At 38.9% G+C, this 21792-nt stretch overlaps 1 protein-coding gene across 6 annotated transcripts in view; it reads left to right on the forward strand.

Annotated features, from left to right (window-relative positions):
- Positions 1–2824: 2824 nt before the first annotated feature.
- synrg (synergin, gamma) overlaps positions 2825–21792 on the forward strand; it is a 44795-nt gene continuing 25827 nt past the window's right edge. For 3 of the 6 annotated variants that reach the window (XM_062060372.1, XM_062060373.1, XM_062060374.1), the window contains exons 1-8: positions 2825–2872; positions 9796–9836; positions 10873–11012; positions 11096–11223; positions 11362–11467; positions 11537–11648; positions 14983–15303; positions 15667–15942. In XM_062060372.1, the coding sequence (XP_061916356.1) occupies positions 2838–2872; positions 9796–9836; positions 10873–11012; positions 11096–11223; positions 11362–11467; positions 11537–11648; positions 14983–15303; positions 15667–15942 (1159 nt within the window). In that variant the 5' untranslated portion in view covers positions 2825–2837. The remainder of the gene's footprint in view (positions 2873–9795; positions 9837–10872; positions 11013–11095; positions 11224–11361; positions 11468–11536; positions 11649–14982; positions 15304–15666; positions 15943–21792) is intronic. The other 3 variants (XM_062060376.1, XM_062060377.1, XM_062060375.1) reach the window with 2 other exon arrangements.

Genomic DNA, 21792 nt, shown 5'->3' on the forward strand with positions numbered 1-21792 from the left:
TGGATGGATGGATGGACGTTTAAAACAAAACTGTTATTATTAATTAGTAAGTATACATTTTTTGAGCCTTTTTAGAGAAAATCATATCATTGTTTTAAATTATGCAAATTACTCGATGATGTAATGGTGACCACGCCCATAGCCACGCCCATAGCCACACCCCCACCGTCACAGGTATCTTGGCAGTTTATGGGAAACACTGTGTACTGTACTGTGCAATCTACTAAAAAAAGTTTCAATCAATCAATCAATTGATTAGCTTGCAGTCTTGGATTGACCAAATCAAATCAATAAATCATATCAATAAAATCAACAAAGCTCACTTTTGTGCATTCACGCACAACATAAAACGTTTGGTGGACAAAATGAGACAAAAAAGGAGTGGCATGAAACATGTCTTTCTGTGGCAGCGTCGGAAAATGTTGTACATGTAAACAAACTACGATGAGTTCAAGAGCCGCCAAAATTAGTAGGACAAAACGGCGCTCGCTAAATGCTCTCATCAGTGAAGCATGTCTAGTATAAATAGTGGGATTTCTAACAATTAGGAAGGTTTGTGTCAAGTTTGTTCTCCTACAGAAAATATATTAAAACATTTTTCCATTTTCACACATCTCTGAAAGCGGTCCAGGGAGCCACTAGGCTGGCGCTAAAGAGCTGCGGGAAAAATGTATTACTGTTTGTTCTTCATTGTTTACATATTCCGTTAAATGTTAGGTTTATTTTAGCAGTTACATAATTATGCTGATGTATACAATATGCTGTGTCTTTTTTAATAAGCTGCTAATCATATAGCCGCTAAACTTTTTTGCGCTGCAAATATGAAAATAAACATCCAAGCTACGTTATTTTATTGTTATCAAGTAAATAATTATATGGAATGATGTTGAAATATTGTATACTTGTTGCAAAATGTGGCATTAACGTCTACATGTGTGTTTACTTAATTGTGTGGTAGTCCTTGGGGATTGTGATTGAGTACGGCAGCTTTTGAGGGTCAAAAAGGGTTGGGACGTTACAAGTAATTGACTTTTTAAAACCTGAAACTATTGAAATATGACAAGAGCCAATCTCCAATTGTAGCATTGTCCTGCAGTGTCACGCGTGTACGCCGCCCCTAAATCTTGGCAGCGGAATCAAAGTGAGGCGTATGAAAAGCTGACTGATGGATTGCCGCGAAGGCCTTGTCGTCGGCCGCTTTGCTCGCCTCCCATTAAGCTGTAAATCTTTCACCGCGTCCGATGACACAAAAGCCGCAGAGGCTTTTTTTTTCTCCTCGTTACTCCACCTTGTCAGCGGCGCAACAATGAAATCACCACGTGAATCACTTTGGCACCACGCATTCAATGGCCGCCATATTTGGGGCGGCCTGTAAAAATGTCTGACATGACACCAGCGGGCACTTTCAATTATTGCAACTACTGCCATGTTATGTTTTATGAGAAATTTAGAAAAAAATTACATAAACAACAGGAAGTGCTAAAATGTATAGGCTTATTATATTAATATTATAATTATTATTATGATTATTACTGCAGCTGGGATAGGCTCAAGTACCCCCGCGACCCCGAACGGGACAAGCGGTAGTAAATGGATGGATGGATGATTATTACTAATACAATTGATATTATTATAATATGTCAATGTTAAAGTACGTATTTGGAAAATTAGTTGTGTTCTTTATAATTACACTACACACACACACATACATATATATATACATATATATTTATATATACCTATAACTGTATTGTATTTTCTACGAATTTGAGAAAACCTGACTTTTAATCAACCTGATTATTATGACATCTCTAAAAGAAAATTCTGATTCATAAATATAACAGTTATCATATATGTTAAACAATAAAAAATTAAATACATATCTATATATACATATAGATTATATACTGTATACATATATGGATATATTTACACACATAATAACACACGCACACAGACACACACACAAAATTTGGCATTTTAATACTTTTAAAACTGTAAACCATGATCATTTAAATGATACCAAATAGTTCATTTTGAGTTCCACCTCCCTTTATATATATATATATATATATATATATATATATATATATATATATATATATATATATATATATATATATATATATATATATATATATATATAAGATAGAGAAATATAGTATGTATAAATATTAATCACATAACTTATATCCATGTATGTCTCATAACATTGACATAATACTTACATTTTTAATTAAATGCTTTTTCTATCCTAAATCCTGCACCGTGAAAGTCAATTCACATTCTCAATTATGTATCTTAAAATATTAGCATTTTTTTCATTGGATTATTACTGAAAAGAAAAATCCAGATTCAAACTATTCAGGCTATTTTTTCCCCCCAAATTCTGTTTTTTTACCCCCTTGTTCAGAAAAGCTGCAATCTAGATCAACACTGACACCTGCTGGATAATGTTGGCACTGCAAAAAGCAAAATTAGAGAATATCTTTGGCTGTTTTTACATTTATTTTATAATTATACTTATTATATCATCTTATACATCTCATAATATAATTTCGACGTCCCGATGCTAAACATTTTATAGTCAAAGAAACGATCAACATGACGGACGTGCTAAACACGTGGAACATTAACATTGACAGGGAAATCTGACAAAAGTAAACATTGCAGTGAATTCATAAAATGTGCTTACAATAAAAAACACACTTTTGTGAAATTTGAACAGCCTTAAGGGGGGAAAAACAAAGCGGTTATGCCAGCAAGACCAAACCCCGGGCAGCACACGAATATTAGATAGTGACGTCACCTCCTGACTGCTGACTGCCATAATCAAGATGGCGCTGCGGCCGGGATCAGCTGGCGGCGGCAGGTACTCTCAGTCCTTTTAAAATCCTCCTTCGCTCCGTATTGTCGTCTGTTTTTGCCACATAATCACCACTCGCGTCCTATTTGCTGACAATTGAGGAGGTTTTAAAAAAAATACTGGCCGCTTTTGTGAGTCCTAGCGTGCGGGTGATGAGAAGGCTGGTTGCCATAGTTAACGTTAGCTTGCTAGCTTGTGGCTGTCATAGGAAGGGTAATGAATACACGCTTTTATAATACGCTTTTCAACAACAAAATATATATAACTGTCTCTAATGTATACATACATTTTGTGGCGTTATGAATAAGGCCGTACACGCCGTAAAGCAGGCCTGGGCAATTATTTTGACTGGGCCACATTTAGAGAAAGAAATGTGTCTGTGGGGCCGGTGTATCTGATTTTTAGGACCACTAATACAAAACCTCACAATAATGTCTGATTGAATGCTAAAAACGTTATGACAGACCGCCTTTGAAAAAGGAATGGAATTTTTTTTTTAACTGAATGAGACACCCAGAATGTACATGAAAATAAAGAATGTGGGATTTACAATATTAACTATGAAGGATAAAACACTGAATATTGACAACATATGTACGTCACTCACCCTCTCCTTTAACATATTTTACAATAAAGCGAACAAAACAAAATGGAACCAACACAGCGAAATATGAACGCGGAGGGTAAAAAATAAACCCACCTCTAATCTGATATATCACTAAACTTTAGAACTTTGTTGTAAAAATCTCCTTCCGTGTCTGTCCCTGACACCTGCATTTCAGGCTGGCCGCTCTGGAAACCCTTTGTGGAAACGCTCCCCACCCACACTGCTTGGTGCCTCATCTGAGCTGCTTGGACTTAGATTACCATAGTAACTAATTAGATTGCCATACTAACTAATTAGATGACCATAGTAACTAGTATATCATGCAAAAATGCAGATTCCAACCATTGAAATACTTAGTTCAAGACTTACGATCATTTGAAAACATCACTGCACATCATAATGGCAGTTACAGTTTCCATCTTAAAGATCTAAAAAAAATTATTTGGGAATGTCCGGCGGGCCACATTGAAAAGCTTAACGGGCCGCATGCGGCCCCCGGGCCTTAATTTGCCCAGGTCTGCCGTAAAGGCTTGGCACTACTTGTGCATTCATGCTATTGTGACTCTTTAGTTGTATATCACAATTAAGATTGTACAGCATCTAAGTCTTCTTTTGCTTGCGTTTGTTTTTTGTTGGTTTCTGTTGAATGAATCAGTGTTTCACACCCAGTTTCACCTTAAACCTCTGCCTCAGCAGCAAGAAAGATGTTTGATGTGTTCAGGACCTTTGCATACACCTGTAATGGCAGTATTTGTTCATCTTCTGAGCCCGAGCAGTGTAAATAATGAATGGACTTGATACTAGCTGACACCGATAGCTCAGGTGAAACCCAACCCCTGTGCAAGTTGGAAACCTGACTGCAGTGTTTGATTTCGTTTTAGTCGGTCTTTTGACGCAAATGTCTTTTTATTATTTGTCATTTAAATTGATTTGGTTTAAGCCGACTTTAACATTTTGTCGACTAAAATTACAGTAAATTGCGTCGACTAAAATATAAAAAGATAACGCATCTTTGAAGCTGTCTTAAAATTACTTTTATTTAGGTTAAGGCAGAGCATTTCAAAAACTAAATTCCTAACAAGACCTGCACTCCATTTCACACTAACATAAGTGGGTTACAAGCATTGTTTTTCAAATATTGAAAAATATATGACTAAAATGACAGAGTGCAATAACTGGTACTGTACAAGATAATAACTTAGCATTTTGATTCTCAGGCCCTGTTTACACAAAGGTTTACACTAATGTTATCCAGGGTAAATCCCACCTAACCTTATCCTTGTCCACACACACACACACACACACACAATGGTCGTTTCAGGCCCCCTCCGTCAGCCGGCGCAACGCGACCTAATATGCATGGGCGGAAAATGCGCACGTAATAGTCACCTCCAGTGTTGCTTTGTGTGCAAGTTTTTAAATTTAACTTATCTGAACAATATCCAGTATTGTGGTATTTCAATTAACTGGAATCCAGTGTGCGGAAGGGCCCTATTGTAGTGAATCACACCTGAGCCATCATAAATTAATCAAATCTTTATTGGACATGAAAGTACACAACGTGACAAAGAACATTTGACAACAATAAATCTAGAGATCTAAATATCTGGTCAGGATACTATTCGTATGTGGGCTCTGTACCGAGGATGTCGTTGTGGCTTGTACAGCCCTTTGAGACACTTGTGATTTAGGGCTATATAAATAAACATTGATTGATTGATTGATATTCACTCTTTTGCCTTCACATTTATTGTCCATTCGTTTTTGATGACTTTATATACTCTGGACCTAGACGTTGAGTCCACGACATACATGGTGGGAAATAACTGCTACAGTCTGCTTTGCCAGTCCAAAAGCATTTGCCGTTTTCCGTAGTCTTCCCTCGACGGCCAGGTAATACAAAGCACACGCTACCTTTTTTATCACATCCACGGGAGCCCGCATTCTCATTGACTCTCCTTCCACAAATGGACAAAGTTTTTTGGTAAGTAGAATCACAGTTGCCCTGGACATTCAAAAGTTCTCTTGCCGTCTGAGAAGTGTTGTTTCCCAAATAGCTGCAATCGCTTTTCACATGTGTCTGTACATGTAGAAGAAGGAGAAACACGAGCATGTCTGGATGACTCGCCACCATATTTCCAGTGGTTAGCTCCGAGTTACGAAACCGCTTTATTACGAAGCTGGCTGTTGCGCGTTCTTTCTGGCGTCACTTCCTCTCCGTACTCTGTTTGTAAACGATCAATTAGTCTGTACAAAGCAAAGAGCCGGAGATTCAAGAAATACACGGCGCACTTACCCGTGTAAAAATTTGTCCGAGATGGGGAACCTTAAACGCTGGTCTAGTGTGGCTGACACGATGCTTAGGCTAAATAATTATTCCTTTTCGGAGTTATCCGGCTTAGTGTAGACATGGCCTCAAACTGTGGTACGCCAAATAATCAATTAAGTGATTAGTGTTGTATTTTCCATATTTGAACACCATGTTACTGTTATAAATGATAAATGGGTTATACTTGTACAGCGCTTTTCTACCTTCAAGGTACTCAAAGCGCTTTGACAGTATTTCCACATTCACCCATTCACACACATTCACACACTGATGGCGGGAGCTGCCATGCAAGGCGCTAACCAGCAGCGATCAGGAGCAAGGGTGAAGTGTCTTGCCCAAGGACACAACGGACGTGACTAGGATGGTAGAAGGTGGGGATTGAACCCCAGTTACCAGCAACCCTCCGATTGCTGGCACGGCCACTCTACCAACTTCGCCACGCCGTACTGTTAAAACTGAAAATATATTAAATATACTTTTAAAAATAAAAATAAAACCTCTGTCTTGTTTTTAATAATACTTAAGAATATTACGCTATTGTATTACAATGTTGGTTGAACCTGCGGTGAGGTGGCGACTTGTCCAGGGTGTTTACCCGCCTTCCGCCCGAATGTAGCCAAGATAGGCTCCAGCACCCCCTGCGACTCCGAAAGGGACAAGCGGTAGAAAATGGATGGAGGGATGGGCATTATTGTGGTACTTGGAGAGCCTATTGTTTTCTATGGTGGTACTTGGTGAAAAAAGTTTGAGAACCACTGACTTGGCATATACAGATCAGATGCATTTCAAAAGTCTGAATATGGTGCATCAAATTATTTTACAAGGTCAATTCAGACTAGGAGACTAATTAAAGCCTCAACAGTTTTCAGTTAATTTGCTGATTGCATGGGAACCAGTGCAGTACTTTACTATATTCGCCTTTTTGACAATGTTCCACATTTTATGAGGTACTAAATTTGGTATTTTTATTAGCTATACATTCTAATGATCAAAATTATTAATAAATATTTTATATTTTTTTATATTTCACTGTGTAGTGAAGTAATAGTATAGAATAATTTTACTTTTTGAAATGAACTACTTACTGTTGTGGCACTTACAGTTGGTTGTATATTTACTGGAGAAAATTCAGCCACAGGGTTCACAACGTGTCTTGTTTACCACAGCAAAGGGTGAAGTGCGTCCTTACGTCTTCTCTTCTTTTTCTTCCAAGTGTAGAAGACATATTGTAGAAGTGTGTAACAAAACATTCTTGTTTTCACAGTGAAAAATCTAAACACCGGTCCTTACAAAGACGGTAGTTCTGATTGGATCCCCTCTCCCACATGCAACTGTGATTGGATATATTCCTAACTTGAATTAAATATGGATAACATGTCAACATTTTGTCTCGTTTTTATTTGTTGACTAAATTATCAGTTTATTTTGTCATTTTTACAGTCAATGTGCAATTGGTTAATTATTTATCATTCTGTTTTAGTCAGGAGAAAATAGGTATTTGACAAAAAATTTTAGTTGACAAAATTAACACTGGTAGGAAAAAAACACGGGTATGTGTATGTTATATTTATAATCTGAGGTCTTGATTGGTTAACTAAACACATCGTCAACCCAGAAGGATGAGGATTTTTTTTTGAAAGATCTGCGACAATTTAAGCCTCAGCAAGTGCTAAGATTACAGACCTTTACACAACGTCCACATCTGCCGTTGCTGCTGATCCATGTCAACGTTAATCTGCTCATCTGTGAACGCTTAGTAGTCGCTGTAGTGGTGGAAAGCAGAGCACTAGTTCCTCCTGGTTTACTCTGACACGTGGCATCTTGACTAGCATTGTCACCGACATGTCTCGCTGTTTGTCAGTTTCATCAAAGAACATCTCGAGCGACACATTCAGCCTGGTCTTTTTAACTCTAAATAGGTACTAAAACATAATGACGCAGCTACAGAAAAGTGCCCTTTCAACCTGTGGCAAAAGGCTAGACTTCTAATGACACATGATACCACTTTCGTATTGGTGATTGTCGATCAATCAGAGCATTAGCAGCCGTTTGTTTGCCGAGGGATAGGTATGGTAAGCCAACACTGCCGTCAAGTGGATGCAAAAAGGCATGTCATGGCTTTGAAGTTTCTCCTCATGATGATCTATCATGTTGTATTCAGCTTTCTTTGAGGAGGACAAAAACATATTGTTTTGAATGTGTTGTTTACATATAAGGGATGCAACTATCCACTGTTTTGATGTGGTTAGTCAACTAATCGGATTATTATTATTATTATTTTAGTCTTGAAATTCAGCCTGATATGTTTTTAGGCATGTGCTAACAATAAAGGCAGTAAAGATGACTGCTTCATCCAGAAATGTGTTTACTGTGCTGCAGCAAAAAAAATACCTATTAACTTTTTGTCCAAGGGAAAGTTCTATAAAGCCATAGATTGTACAACTGATTTTTTTCAGAATGCAAAAGTAATACAAGCAATACAATGCAAATTTTAAACTGAAAATCGCCATTCAAGTAATTATCATTCCAGCAATGTTAATGTTCTTCATTCTCGGAAAATGCACGCAGGTTGTAGACAAAGTTTAGCTGGTGGACTTAGCGTGAAATGTTAGCTATTGTTTCCAAAGTTAGCTAGCTAACTATCTTGCTGAGGAGTCGGGAGACCGCATCCTTTAGCTGTCCAGCGTACCGCAACATTAAATGCATACTGCCATAAATAGTGATGACCACTTTGCAATTTGAGCAACTTATCCATGTTTTTGACACGTTTAGAGTGAAATGCTCTCATATTTTCAATGTTTTCGCTCACTGTGTTGCAGAGGCCGCAGCCATTTTTCTCTTCCTGTTGCTTGCCGGTTGCGTTGATTGGACAATTTCTTCGCTCTCTGCAGCACTAATTTTTAGTTTCTCTTCTTACCCCATGATAGTTGATACTGTTACCTGATAGGCTGTTAGCGTGTCACTACCAGAGAGCGAGTGCCTTTGTCCATGCAATCAACCTTGCTTCGCAACTCCCAGTTTCTTCCAATCTAAAAGAAAAAACAATATTCAACGTTTCATCGAATGCTGGAGCCTATCCCAGCTGCATTCGGGCAGAAGGCGGGGTACACCCTGGACAAGTCGCCACCTCAATTTTACCTAAAATATGTCAGCGTCTGTCAAGTGATTACAAACCCATTTCTCATGTAGTTTGCAAGTCAAACTGAAAGGTTTTGCCTTAAAGGAAAATTGCACTTTTTTTTGGTAATTTTTACAATCATCCACAATCCTTATGTGAGACAAAAACACACGTTTTTCCCTTTTCTGTGCAGTCGAGATAGTAAACAAAATACTGCTAGCCAAGGTGGCTAACCACGCAGGTAATGGGAATTTTTCTATACAACATTTTATACACATGCTGTAACCATGTTGGAACAAACACATTCATGATAACGTGTAATATACTTATAGTATTTTGTTAATTTTAAGCATATCTGCAACTTATTTCTTAGGCGCATGGATTTTGCAGAGTGCATAGCAACAAACACTACCATACAGGTTCGGGGCATGATTTATAACCTAGCATTAACTTTTTCTAACTCAAAGCCGATGCAACAGCAGCTCTCGCAGATTATATTAAGCAAGGCACTTTGACACTACTCCAGAAAAGTAGTTACTGTGTTAGCGCTTACAACAGCAATGTCGCTACAGCTTGGTCAATAAGCAGGTCACAGCAGGTAAAATGGAGCATTGCGGGTTTTTTAGAGGGTTATACAGTCAAAATAAAGGATTTGCCGTTACCTGTGTTGTTAAGCGGCTCTGCTAACAATTTTAACTATTTAGAATGCTCAGAAAAGTGATTGACATGTGTTCTCTCGTCTCACATAAGGATCGTGAATGATGGGCAAAATGTAAAAAAAAAAGTTCTGTTTTCCAAAGGCTTTTCATTTCAATGTGTTCTTATTCCTGTCTTACAAAAATGTGTCTAACCGTTTTTCCATTTCTGCCTCGTAGTTTTATGTATCCTGTCGGAGGAGGCTTGGGACCGCCACAAGGTGAGTCAGTATGTCATCATCTTAGACACGTAATTATTTGATTTTTTTCCCCCTCACAATAGAGTACGGAAAACGGTAGCAAGTGAAGTTACTGAAATTGGTGTTAGAAAGCAAAGAAATTGAGCATTGCAGCAGTAGAGAGACAAATTACTTAGTTATCTCATGTGGTGGCTTTGATATACTGTACTCAACTACAGAATATATTAGACACTTATTTGGGGTCAGGCCTCTATTGTACATCTTTTTTAAATGTTTTATTTTTTTTTAATTAAGTATGTATATAATGCAGTAAAGTAATATTTTAATTATAACATAATGAGTATGACTATAGTAAACATAATAATGCATGCCACCCATTCACTCTAAAAACACATTTTTACTTTTACTTCAGCTTTACAGATACCATGTCTGCTCTGCACCCAGTGTGAGACACTTTTTTTCTTTTTTGGTTACACCACGAAAATGATGTTTATTTGTGCTGCAGCTTTTATTATTGTAGCAGAATACATAGATTAGAGATTAGATGAGGAATTTGTTAGTGCAGAAGTCAAGGTGTTCACATTTATTGTTGCTGCTCCTTTTAACGATGCTAGTCAAGTTAGTGCAAAGTTAGCAAGTGTGCTGCCTCCTCGCAAAAAAGTTGTGTTTTTCTTGTTTTGTTTTTTCAAAAAGTGGGTCTGAGCCGTACCACAATGAATCATGTGGCAGCTCCAGAAGGAGGCAAGAGCTGCTTGGCGCCTGTACTGTCAAACATGCTGGGTTCCATTTTTTCTCTCCTTTTTTTTGCTGCAAGCTGTCACACTAGTCAGCAGGAAAAAACAGATTGGCTTGTTGCTGATTCCATGTCTTTCCCCCGGCTGCCCGGGAAATTGATTTGATCAAATCATGGTCAGGCTTCTCGTTTGTTTTTTGTTTTTTTAATGCACTTTCCCCCTCAGCATGCTTCGGATTGGACACTGTCATGCTGCAAATAGTCATAAAAAAACAAATTTTGTTCACAGTTTTTCACAGAAGCTGTTATTTGTTTTCTCTGCAGGCATTATGCCCATGCAGCAGCAGCAGCAACAACAGCAGCAACAGGGCTTCCCAATGGTACAGGTCATGCAGCCAAATATGCAAAGCATGATGGGAATGAACTACGGGGGACAGATGCCTCCAGGAGCCATGCCCATGCAGGTGTGTTGTGCCTATGTGCCTGGTCTAAGTGTGCTGCTAAACAAAAAAAGAAAACACATATATACTGATCTTTTATGTAACAGGGCGGCATGGCTATTGGGATGCAGACCCCCGGGATGCCGTTCTTGGGCCAGCCCCAGTTTATGGGTATGAGACCTGCCGGGCCCCAGTACACCGCAGACATGCAGAAACAAATGGCAGAGGAGCACCAGTAAGAAATCTATCTTGAAAAAGAGTAAAAGGCTGATGTAATGCATGCTTTTTTGTCTAATATGAATACCTCCTTCATCTATTTATAGAATGTTATTCTCCAGGGTGTCTGTGTAAAGTTACACTGTATTGCTATTAGGAAGCGTCTAGAGCAGCAGCAGAAGATGTTGGAGGAGGACAGGAAAAGGCGACAGTTTGAGGAGCAGAAACAGAAGCTGAGGCTGCTCAGTAGCGTCAAACCCAAGGTGAGTGTCTCGTCATCCTCACGTCGCTCTTTTCCCGCCATGACTTCCTTGATTCCTTTTCGTCCTCAGACGGGGGAGAAAAGTCGGGACGACGCCTTGGAGGCCATAAAGGGGAACCTGGATGGTTTTAGCAGAGACGCCAAAATGCATCCCACGCCGTCGTCACAGAGCAAGAAGCCAGGTAGAGTCACATGCCACTATCTCTACGAAAGAAAATAACTGACTCAGTGGTATAGATTTTCTCTTTTGCAGTAGTACCTCGGTTTTCGTCCAAAAATCTGACAAAGACCGAATCGCAGGGAAACTGAAGCAATTTTTCTTTTGGAAATTATGTAAATCCAATTAATCCGTTCCAGATTCATAAAACACCTTTTGCAGGTAATAACTTTAACAAACAATGCGAAACACGTATAAATTACTGATCCATATGATAAATTAACATTTAACATAATGTTTACCATCATTGAAGGCTCATGTTGGTGAAGATGGCGATAAGCGAAGAGGGAAGGGTAGAGCCACATGGATGCCACCGTTGTACTTTTCTACGAGCTATTTCTTGAATTTATTAGTGTTTCTGAGACTTACTGCGTTAGTTAGCAAAGAACTACAGAGAATCAGTGATGATGACATCATAGAGGGGCGACAAAGCTGGGAGATTGCGTCTATGTGGAGATTTGAGAAGAGGCTAACTGAGAATGTTTTGTAATAAAGACAGGTTATAAACACAGAGGGGCTCACACAGTGTATTATTAACACCACAAGACTGAGTCATCAATGTGTGCGATTTATTTATTTGGGACCTAAGTACGCAGAATGATACACATGCAAATGGGCTAGTTTGTTAGGCGCAATGTATGGTCGTATGATAACCAGGGTGGCGTACGTAAGCCAAGGAGAAATGTCTTGTCAAACGATATTCTACAAAAAGGGAGACATGCGGAAACCGAGGTACCACTGTACTTTGTTTTAAACAACGTTACCAAGAGTCCCCGTAAGATTTTGATATTGGTCCAATAATAAGAAAAAACAAGCATCGGATTGTACCTGCTTGCATCTAAAATATCCGATATAAGCGTGCCGATGCAAGCATTTCTGCAGCGTGTTTACTTGTGCATAGCTGGACGGCCAGTTAGCATGTAAATGTCCTCCAATAAGCACACAATTTAGGGAATAAATTTACAAAAGCAAAACATGGTAGATTATAGGCTATTAGCAGATAGCAGATACACAACAGCTAAGCACACAAGCCAGACATATGTACTAAGTGTCCGTAATTGAACGGTATTGCAGTCTAAAATACAAAAAATGTCAGTCCAAACAAGTATCAGATAATCATAGTTGCATATTATTTACTGAAAATACAGCATATTATGAGCAAATATCAAGTAACAAATGTGTCCGCATCATTCAATTTACTGCGTCATGAGCTTAATTTAATGAATCATCGTGGCAACTGGGTGTTGTCAAAAAAACATTTACTCCACCTCAACTAAAAGGGAAACTGCACTTTTTGGGGAATTTTGCCTATTGTAAAAAAAAAAAAAAGCATTATAACTCGTAAATAAAGTCCAGTCACAGCTGAGCCAATGGGAAGTCCTCTATTCAGCCCATAAAACCCAATAAAAAAAATCCAAAAAGTGCCAACAATACTCCCATTTACATTTTGTGACTTGAATATTAAACCAAGTATTAGTGACAATGTTTTTATAAGCACTAAAGCAGACAAACTATAGTGGTCACTAGCATGTTTGCCTGTGTTTACATCGAGTGGTAACCTTTTTCCTCGCTTCCTTGCTCGAGGAAGTTTATTGTAGATCATAAATTATGCCTCTCACCTGAAAAGTAGAAGGATGAGGACAATATCCAACAAGTTGGTACACTTTGACAGCAAATTTAGATCCAGGAATGGCAAGAACGACACGAAAAGGCGCTTGGTTCCACCCCCCTTTTCTTTGTGAGGATTATGAGTCATTCTTCATCGAAACGGGAATATATGAACATTCGAGCAGTCTGCATCCTAATGACAGCAGACCTTGTACAGTAAGTGATGTTTTATTATGTTTGTTGGCTCTCATGAAGTCTGCAGTGAGTAATAAGTGATGTTGGGGAAAAAACGAAGGTTGTGATAGTTTTTTAAATTAGTGCGCCACGTATGCTTAAAATGAGCAAAATATGTAATAATTAAATGTTACTATAGATGTCCCCGTTACTACATTACATATATACCTACATCATGTACCTGTATATAAATCCTTAATGTAGGTGTTTGGATGTTTTTTTAAGGGCTTTGTTGGCAGAAGCGACTCCCCTAGCTAGGCGGACTTTTGATTTCATTTATTTGATATTTGAACGCATAATAAAAGAAAAACATATGTGTTCTTCTCTTACAAAAGGATTGTGAATGATAGATAGATGATAAGATCAAGTCTTTCCTCTCCCCCAGTGACCTACGGAGGGTCGTGTTAATGCTCATCTTCCCCAGACTGGACTATTGCAATGCCCTCTATGCCGGGGTCACCGACAAGACCATCCGTAGCATGCAGCTAGTACAAAATGCAGCTGCCAGGCTGGTGACAAGCACAAAAATGAGGGAACACATTTCTCCCATCCTCTCCTCCCTTCACTGGCTCCCAGTGAAGCGCAGAGTGAAATTTAAGATCCTCACGTATGTCTTCAAAGCGTTCAATGGTCTCGCCCCAGCTTACATCAAAGATCTCCTGGATAAACCTACCATCTCCAGGCTTGGTCGTTGCCTTAGATCTGACAACCAGATGACCCTGAAGGTCCCACCGTCAAACCTAGTGATAAAGGGAGACCGTGCTTTCTCAGTGATGGCACATGGGCTATGGAATAAGCTCCCTCTGAATGTCAAGTCCGCCACCACTCTGGACTCTTTTAGAGCACAGCTTAAAACTCACCTCTTTGCCACAGATGATTTTTGATTTATGTGTTCATCGTGTGTCTTAAATGTTTGTTCTAGATACCTTTGTGTGTCTCAGTGTCTGTTACTGTTTTTTTGTCTCTCTACTCTGGCTGATGTAACAGTTGGTTGGGGGGTGCATAATAAATGAAAATAACATAACATAACATAGGCAAAATTCCAAAACAAGTGCAGTTCCATTTTAAAGACAGCATAAGATGGTTAATAACAAAAGAGTTTAGTGTCTTTCAAACCTACCATTGTTCTCTGTTTGACTAATTTCACTGGAACAACCCTTTTCCAAAATTCCTCACTACATAATAAATAAAAAAGTGTATGAGTCATGCTGATTACGTACTGGATCAATATTGGTATCTCAAAGCTCAAATATTGGTATCGTAAGTAGAACAATTTGTATCGGGGACACCATCAAGAAATTACCTTTTCATGTTGTAAAATAACCTTTTATTTTTACCATTTAGAAACGCAGCTTGGCAAGTTTTGCCATACTTGTACAGCTTATTTTTATCCTTTCTTTGAGTTAATTCTTCATTTTAGAATGTGATCTATCATCTTTATTTCTTCATTTTTGCAGACTCATCATCATCATCATCCCACGTGTCTGTTACCACTACCTCCCTCCCCCCAACTCTTTCAGAGGCCAATGATGAATTTAGTGACTTTCAGAGTCCTGTAGACACCCCAGGATCCTTTCCCACTTCTTCTTCATCCTCTACCATCCCTCCGGCCCCCTCGCTCTACTCCCACATGACAGGTTATTCCGGAGAGAATGAGGAGTTTAGTGACTTTGTTCAGGGCCCGGTAAATTCTGCACACGTCCAACCTTCTGCCCCCCCTTCTTCTGTGTCCCTTTCCACTGCCGCTCCACCCTCTGCTGTCAACACCAGCTCCCAAGGTAAATGTTCTTTTGCTCACCTTCCATTATCCATTGGACTACATCTGGGGTTCTATTGTATTGCTTCAGGCAGCCAGTGCAGCAGATGGCCTAAACCTTTAAAGTGTAATGAAGAGCGAGCCACAATCAAGCCTAAGCTAATTCTGGTGGATAAGACCAGTTAAACCATTTAGTGGGCCTTCCTGCCATTAAATCCCAATCTGTTTTGTTGGCTTCCACTAAGTGCAGTTTGAATTGAACAATCCAGAAGCAAAAAATGTGGCTAATTGTTATTAACACACGTTTAAGCCAGCCAGCTAGTAATTGCACAATTTAAAAAAAGAGGCAAGCTGGATGATGAAAACACTCGTTCACCCCTTTTAGGCCCATCCTTGGAAGAGAAGCTTTTCTCCTCGTGCGACCTCACGGCCCATAAGACGGCCCAGATGAACTTTAAATCCAAGCAGAGTTTGACCAAAATGAGCCCCAGGGCTAAAGTTTCAGCCCAGTTTCAGGCCAGCAGTAAGGCGAGGAATTGGGCTGCGGCCCCCGGGGACTTGGGTTCTGTCTTCGTTGCAGAAAGACCCGAGGCCCCCGTATTGGCGCCTGGCGTGGCCCCGTCTGCCGGCGACTCCCAACCTCAAAGCAGTAGTGACAGTGGTGAGAGAAGCGCCTTGTTTATTACAGACCGCTACAGCTCATTTTCTTGCTGGGTCAGCCATTGCTTTTCTGCCCTAAGTTAATAGTTTCACTCTTTTTAACAACAACATAATCATTCTGTGCCACCGCTCCTTTTCTTCTATTCAGCCATAATTGTTTTTGCATGGTTTTCCCCTGATACCTAATATACTTGTGGTGGTTGGATGCCATCATATAATTTGCATAATTGGATATGAGGCTTTTTTTTAAAATATATACAAATATTTAAAAACAAATTATGAATGTGAATGACTTGTTTGGTGGCGGTCATAGAGGCCATGGGCACAAATTCGCAGCCACGTTACTATCATTCTACACCAGGGAAGCAGTGGCTACAAATGTAACTTACCACCATTAATTGTGAATGTGGAGTGAATGATGGATTCTCAATTCTAACTGTAACGCGCTTTGAGTGTGTAGAAAAATGCTATGTATATCCAATCCATTATTGCTGCCTATTATAGTATTTAAAACAGCTTTATTTTAATTCTGCTCTTCCTGAATGTTCGAATTTAGTTAGCAAAATATGTAAACAGTCTTTTGAATGAGAGATGAAAAAGAAGAACTTCAGGTGGTTTATTGATATTTTCGACAATGAAGTTACTGTAAAACTAAGCACACAAAAGAAAGTACATCAATATACAGATAAAGTGTACATACTGTATATGTAGGAATCATGTTAAATTAATAATACAGTTTGGACTGAAGGGCAAACAATCCATACAACTAAACAGGATGAAGGTTGGCTCTAATGCCACCAGCGTAATGCTAATGTACAATAGACCAGCTTACTGACAGGCTTACGAAATTTAGCAGGGCACATATATATATGTTAGGGCTGCAACAACTAATCGATTAAAATCGATTATAAAAATAGTTGTCGATTAATTTAGTCATCGATTCGTTGGATCTATGCTATGCGCAGAGGCTTTTAAAAAAAAAAATTTAAAAAATTGTTTGGGTGACCCCAAACTTTTGAACGGTAGTGTATATGTATGTGTGTATATATATATATATATATATATATATATATATATATATATATATATATATATATATATATATATGCGGCCGCCTTAACAACAAAGAGCCACCGCCTAAACTAAAGTCTTAACAAGCTGCTCCGCTTAGTTCTGCCTCTACCTCTGTCAGTACGTGTCTGCAGCACCTAGTATTGTCCCACCCACAGAACCATCTGATTGGTTACACGCAGAGCGGTAACAGCCAATCAGCAGTGCGTATTCAGAGCGCATGTAACAGCCAACTAGCAGTGCGTATTTAGAGCGCATGGAGTCAGTGCTCCTGCGGTGGGGTGAGCAGAAAGGTGTTTAGCGGGTGAGCGTAAGGCAGCGGACTCTCCCCAAATTATAATAAACACCTCCCTGTCAACTACTAGTAACATCACTATGAGCCCGTTGACGTTCTAGAAGCATAAGCGGCAGCTCAGCTTGCTCGCAGTCCTTGAGGTGAAGGCTAATTAGCTTTTAGCGTAACGTTAGCTCATTTTGCGGTGTGCGTGTGTGTGTTACGGACAGTAAAGCCCTGTCTGTCTGAGAGAAAGACAAGCATTATTGACCTACAGTTAACAACTAAGTTATTTCACTTTACCTTTTTCTGTGTTGATTGAGCTGTGTTGAAGCAGCAAAAAACGACATTATGTTAAATGAAGAGTTTCCTGAAGCTGTCTCTAATAGTTGATATAATAATGTAACTGCATCATAAAGCATACATGAACTCCATGGTGTTCAGGGATGAATAGTCTCTCCTATTTCTATTGTACTATTTTTTCAGCTATAGTTACATTAATCATTAGTAATGTAGCAGCCTAGTTTTGAATGGCAGAGTCCCTGCTATCATATGTTGATAAAAATATAACATTTACATAATAAAAATGAACTACAGGCTTCCCAAATGCTGTAATAAATTAAGCATGACGAGTTGAACATATGTTAGCATGTGGCCCCACTTTTGACTCTATTTTTAATAGACGCTTATTGCAAACGCTTACTTACAGTAAGTCATTAATTTGACTTAGTAAGTCATTATTTTGACTTAGTAAGTCGTTATTTTGACTTAGTAAATTACTAAGTCAAAATATTGACTTACTAAGTCATAATAATGACATACTTAGTATCTCAGGTAACTAGGACTGTGTTGTTTTTACTTTACGGAAAAAAATATCGAGATATATATCATATATAGCGCCATTCTGCAAATGGAGCGGAAAACACAACCAAAAATTGTAGGCTTCTTCATGCGACGAAGCCGGCCTACTTCACCGCAGTCTGTAGTCTATTGCCCCCCAGGCTGTGGTGGCAGCGACGAGGTGGAGACGTGATGGCGACAGGCTGAGTTAGACAGATCCTTACACCCACCCACCCCCTTCCCCGGTCTGTCCGCCGGAGAGACACCACCTTAAAGGCCTACTGAAACCCACTACTACCGACCACGCAGTCTGATAGTTTATATATTAATGATGAAATTTTAACATTGCAACACATGCCAATACGGCCGGGTTAACTTATAAGTGCAATTTTAAACTTCCCAGGAAACTTCCGCTTGAAAACGTTGCGGTATGATGACGTATGCGCGTGACGTCCACGAGGGCAAGGGAAGTGTTTGGATCCAATTCAAATACCTCTGTTTTCTTCGACAAAATTCCCCAGTATTCTGGACATCTGTGTTGGTGAATCTTTTGCAATTTGTTTAATGGACAATGGAGACTGCAAATAAGAAAGTTGTAGGTGCGATCGGTGGAGCGGCGGACTACAGCAACACAAACACCAGGAGGTTGTGTTGTGTTTTGAGCAGGATAGCAGACGCACTACAGTGAGTAAGCCCGCCGCCGCATCTAAGTTAGCTTCTGTTTTTTTAGCTTCGCCAAGCTGAATATTATTAATCGTGTATTTACATGTTCATGGTTTAATAGTATTTTTGATCTTCTGTCTATCCATCCAGTCAGGGTTTTTTAAAATTTAGTTTCTATCTGCATTTGAGACTGCTATGCTATCACGTTGGCTACGTAGCTAGGTTAGCTTCTATTTTTTTAGCTTCGAAAAGCTGAATATTATTAATCGTGTATTTACATGTTCATGGTTTAATAGTATTTTTGATCTTCTGTCTATCCATCCAGTCAGGGTTTTATCTGCATTTGAGACTGCTATGCTATCACGTTGGCTACGTTGCTAGGTTAGCTTCTATTTTTTTAGCTTCGCAAAGCTGAATATTATTAATCGTGTATTTACATGTTCATGGTTTAATAGTATTTTTGATCTTCTGTCTATCCATCCAGTCAGGGTTTTTTTTTAATTTAGTTTCTATCTGCATTTGAGACTGCTATGCTATCACGTTGGCTACGTTGCTAGGTTAGCTTCTATTTTTTTAGCTTCGCAAAGCTGAATATTATTAATCGTGTATTTACATGTTCAGTCACTGTGAATGTCCATTTCGCGTTCTCGACTCTCATTTTCAAGAGGATATAGTATCTGAGGTGGTTTAAAATACAAATCTGTGATCCACAATAGAAAAAGGAGAGAGTGTGGAATCCAATGAGCCAGCTTGTACCTAAGTTACGGTCAGAGCGAAGAAAGTCCTTCACTGTAACGTTCCTCATCTACGAATCTTTCATCCTCGCTCAAATTAATGGGGTAATCGTCACTTTCTCGGTCCGAATCGCTCTCGCTCCATTGTAAACAATGGGGAATTGTGAGGAATACTAGCTCCTGTGACGTCACGCTACTTCCGGTACAGGCAAGGCTTTTTTTATCAGCGAGCAAAAGTTGCGAACTTTATCGTCGATTTTCTCTACTAAATCCTTTCAGCAAAAATATGGCAATATCGCGAAATGAATCAAATATATGTGTGTGTGTGTGTGTGTGTGTGTATATATATATATATATATATGTATGTATATATATATTAGGGCTGCAACAACTAATCGATTAAATCGATTAAAATCGATTACCAAAATAGTTGGCGATTAATTCAGTCATCGATTCGTTGGAACTATGCTATGCGCATGCGCGGAGGCTTTTTTTTTTAAATTTCTTTTGTGGTTGTTTTTTTGTGTTTTATAAACCTTTATTTATAAACTGCAACATTTACAAACAGCTGAGAAACAATAATCAAAATAAGTACAAAAACAGTACAGAACAACGCCAAGGCGGCGGTGAGGCTACGTCTCATGAGGTGGCGTAAGCTAGCCAAGGATGTGTCATGTGCAGCTCACGTGACGACGGCGTCTCCTTTGCTGTAAAAATTCGAAAAATGGCGCAGGAAAACACTACCGATAGTTTAGCGGAGAAACATCTTGAGGTTATTGCTTCAATGGAGAAAAGTGTACGAACTAAGTCGTCAAAAGTGTGGGAACACTTCACTTTAAAGACTTCAAAGAAGACCGTTTCCTGCAAAATGGCACGGAAGTACAACATTGCTTCAGGAGCACCTGAAGAAGAAAAATGTTGGAGCCATGGATGAAGGGAGGAACTCACAGTACGTAACTTTTTGAAGTCCATAGTGGCAACAAGCATTCATGAGTTCAGCTTTTTTGTGAGTAACGTTAAAGTTATGCCTTTGTTGCAACGCGGGGCTGATAATGTGTCTCCGGCACATTTGACTCCGTTTTGAGAGAGAAAACGCACGGTTACGAATTTCGAAATAAACGTAACGGACAGAAATATCTCAGGTTGGTTTCATAATGGATCAATGTAGCCGCTATATAAAGCTATATAAATATATTTAGGTTTGAGTGACGCTTTAGTATAACTAAACGTTATGAAGGTGCTGGAATATTTCATGCTATTATTCAGAGGCAGCCTAAAATGAATCCTTTATTATTCACAACAGAAACGTGTACAATATCTGATTCAGTTCTGATGAGTTACATTTCTGTGTTATTATTGGTGTATGCTGCACCCCCAATGTCCACAACATGGTGCCAGTATGCTGGGTTTTTTCAATAAAATACTGGAAAGGATAGAAATGTAGTTTGTCTCTTTTATACGATTATTAATCGAAGTAATAATCGACAGATTAATCGATTATCAAATTAATCGTTAGTTGCAGCCCTAATATATATATATATATATATATATATATATATATATATATATATATATATATATATCCATTCATATAATCTATTACTTATAATATAATAACCGATCATTTTTTTAAAAAACTAATTTTAAGGTGTGACAGATTTTTTTTTACTGTGGCTGTGCGTCACGATCAATTACATGTAGGGGAAACCCAAGCATGTTCTATGAAACCGGCTGTCATCTCCACCGTGATTATTGTGTTTTGATACATTCTCTGATTTCACACCTCTCGATGCTCCCTGCTACACTTATTTCATGGTTTTCTGCTTAGAATGTGTTGGACTCTTGGAAAATTATTCCTTGCAGTATAATTCTGTTGTGGTGCGCTTTGCCCTCTTTTTTCTAACATGGGGGCACATTGACTTGTGCAACTAACATATAGGCTCTGCATGGCACCATGCAACTCCTTTTTTATTGTTGATATTTTTCACCTTTGGTGTCGTCAGCAAACATTAAGGAGATTGCTGTGAACTAGGATTACACTAAATTCTGTGTAATGTTGTATATCTTACCTGTTATAGCTCTGTTGAATGTGTGTTTTCATACAATATTAACTAGGTCAACAACAGCTGTCTTTTGTCAACCGCTTTCCTCTCTTGGAAACGGCTCACAGGCTGATTTGTGTGTGTTGTGTTAAGACATTTATTTGTGAGTCCGTGCCAAAGAGTGTTACATTCACACCGAGCCATCCAGAAATGATTTTTTTTTGTGC

Source organism: Entelurus aequoreus, linkage group LG10, assembly GCF_033978785.1.
Source record: "Entelurus aequoreus isolate RoL-2023_Sb linkage group LG10, RoL_Eaeq_v1.1, whole genome shotgun sequence".
Classification (NCBI taxonomy): domain Eukaryota; kingdom Metazoa; phylum Chordata; class Actinopteri; order Syngnathiformes; family Syngnathidae; genus Entelurus; species Entelurus aequoreus.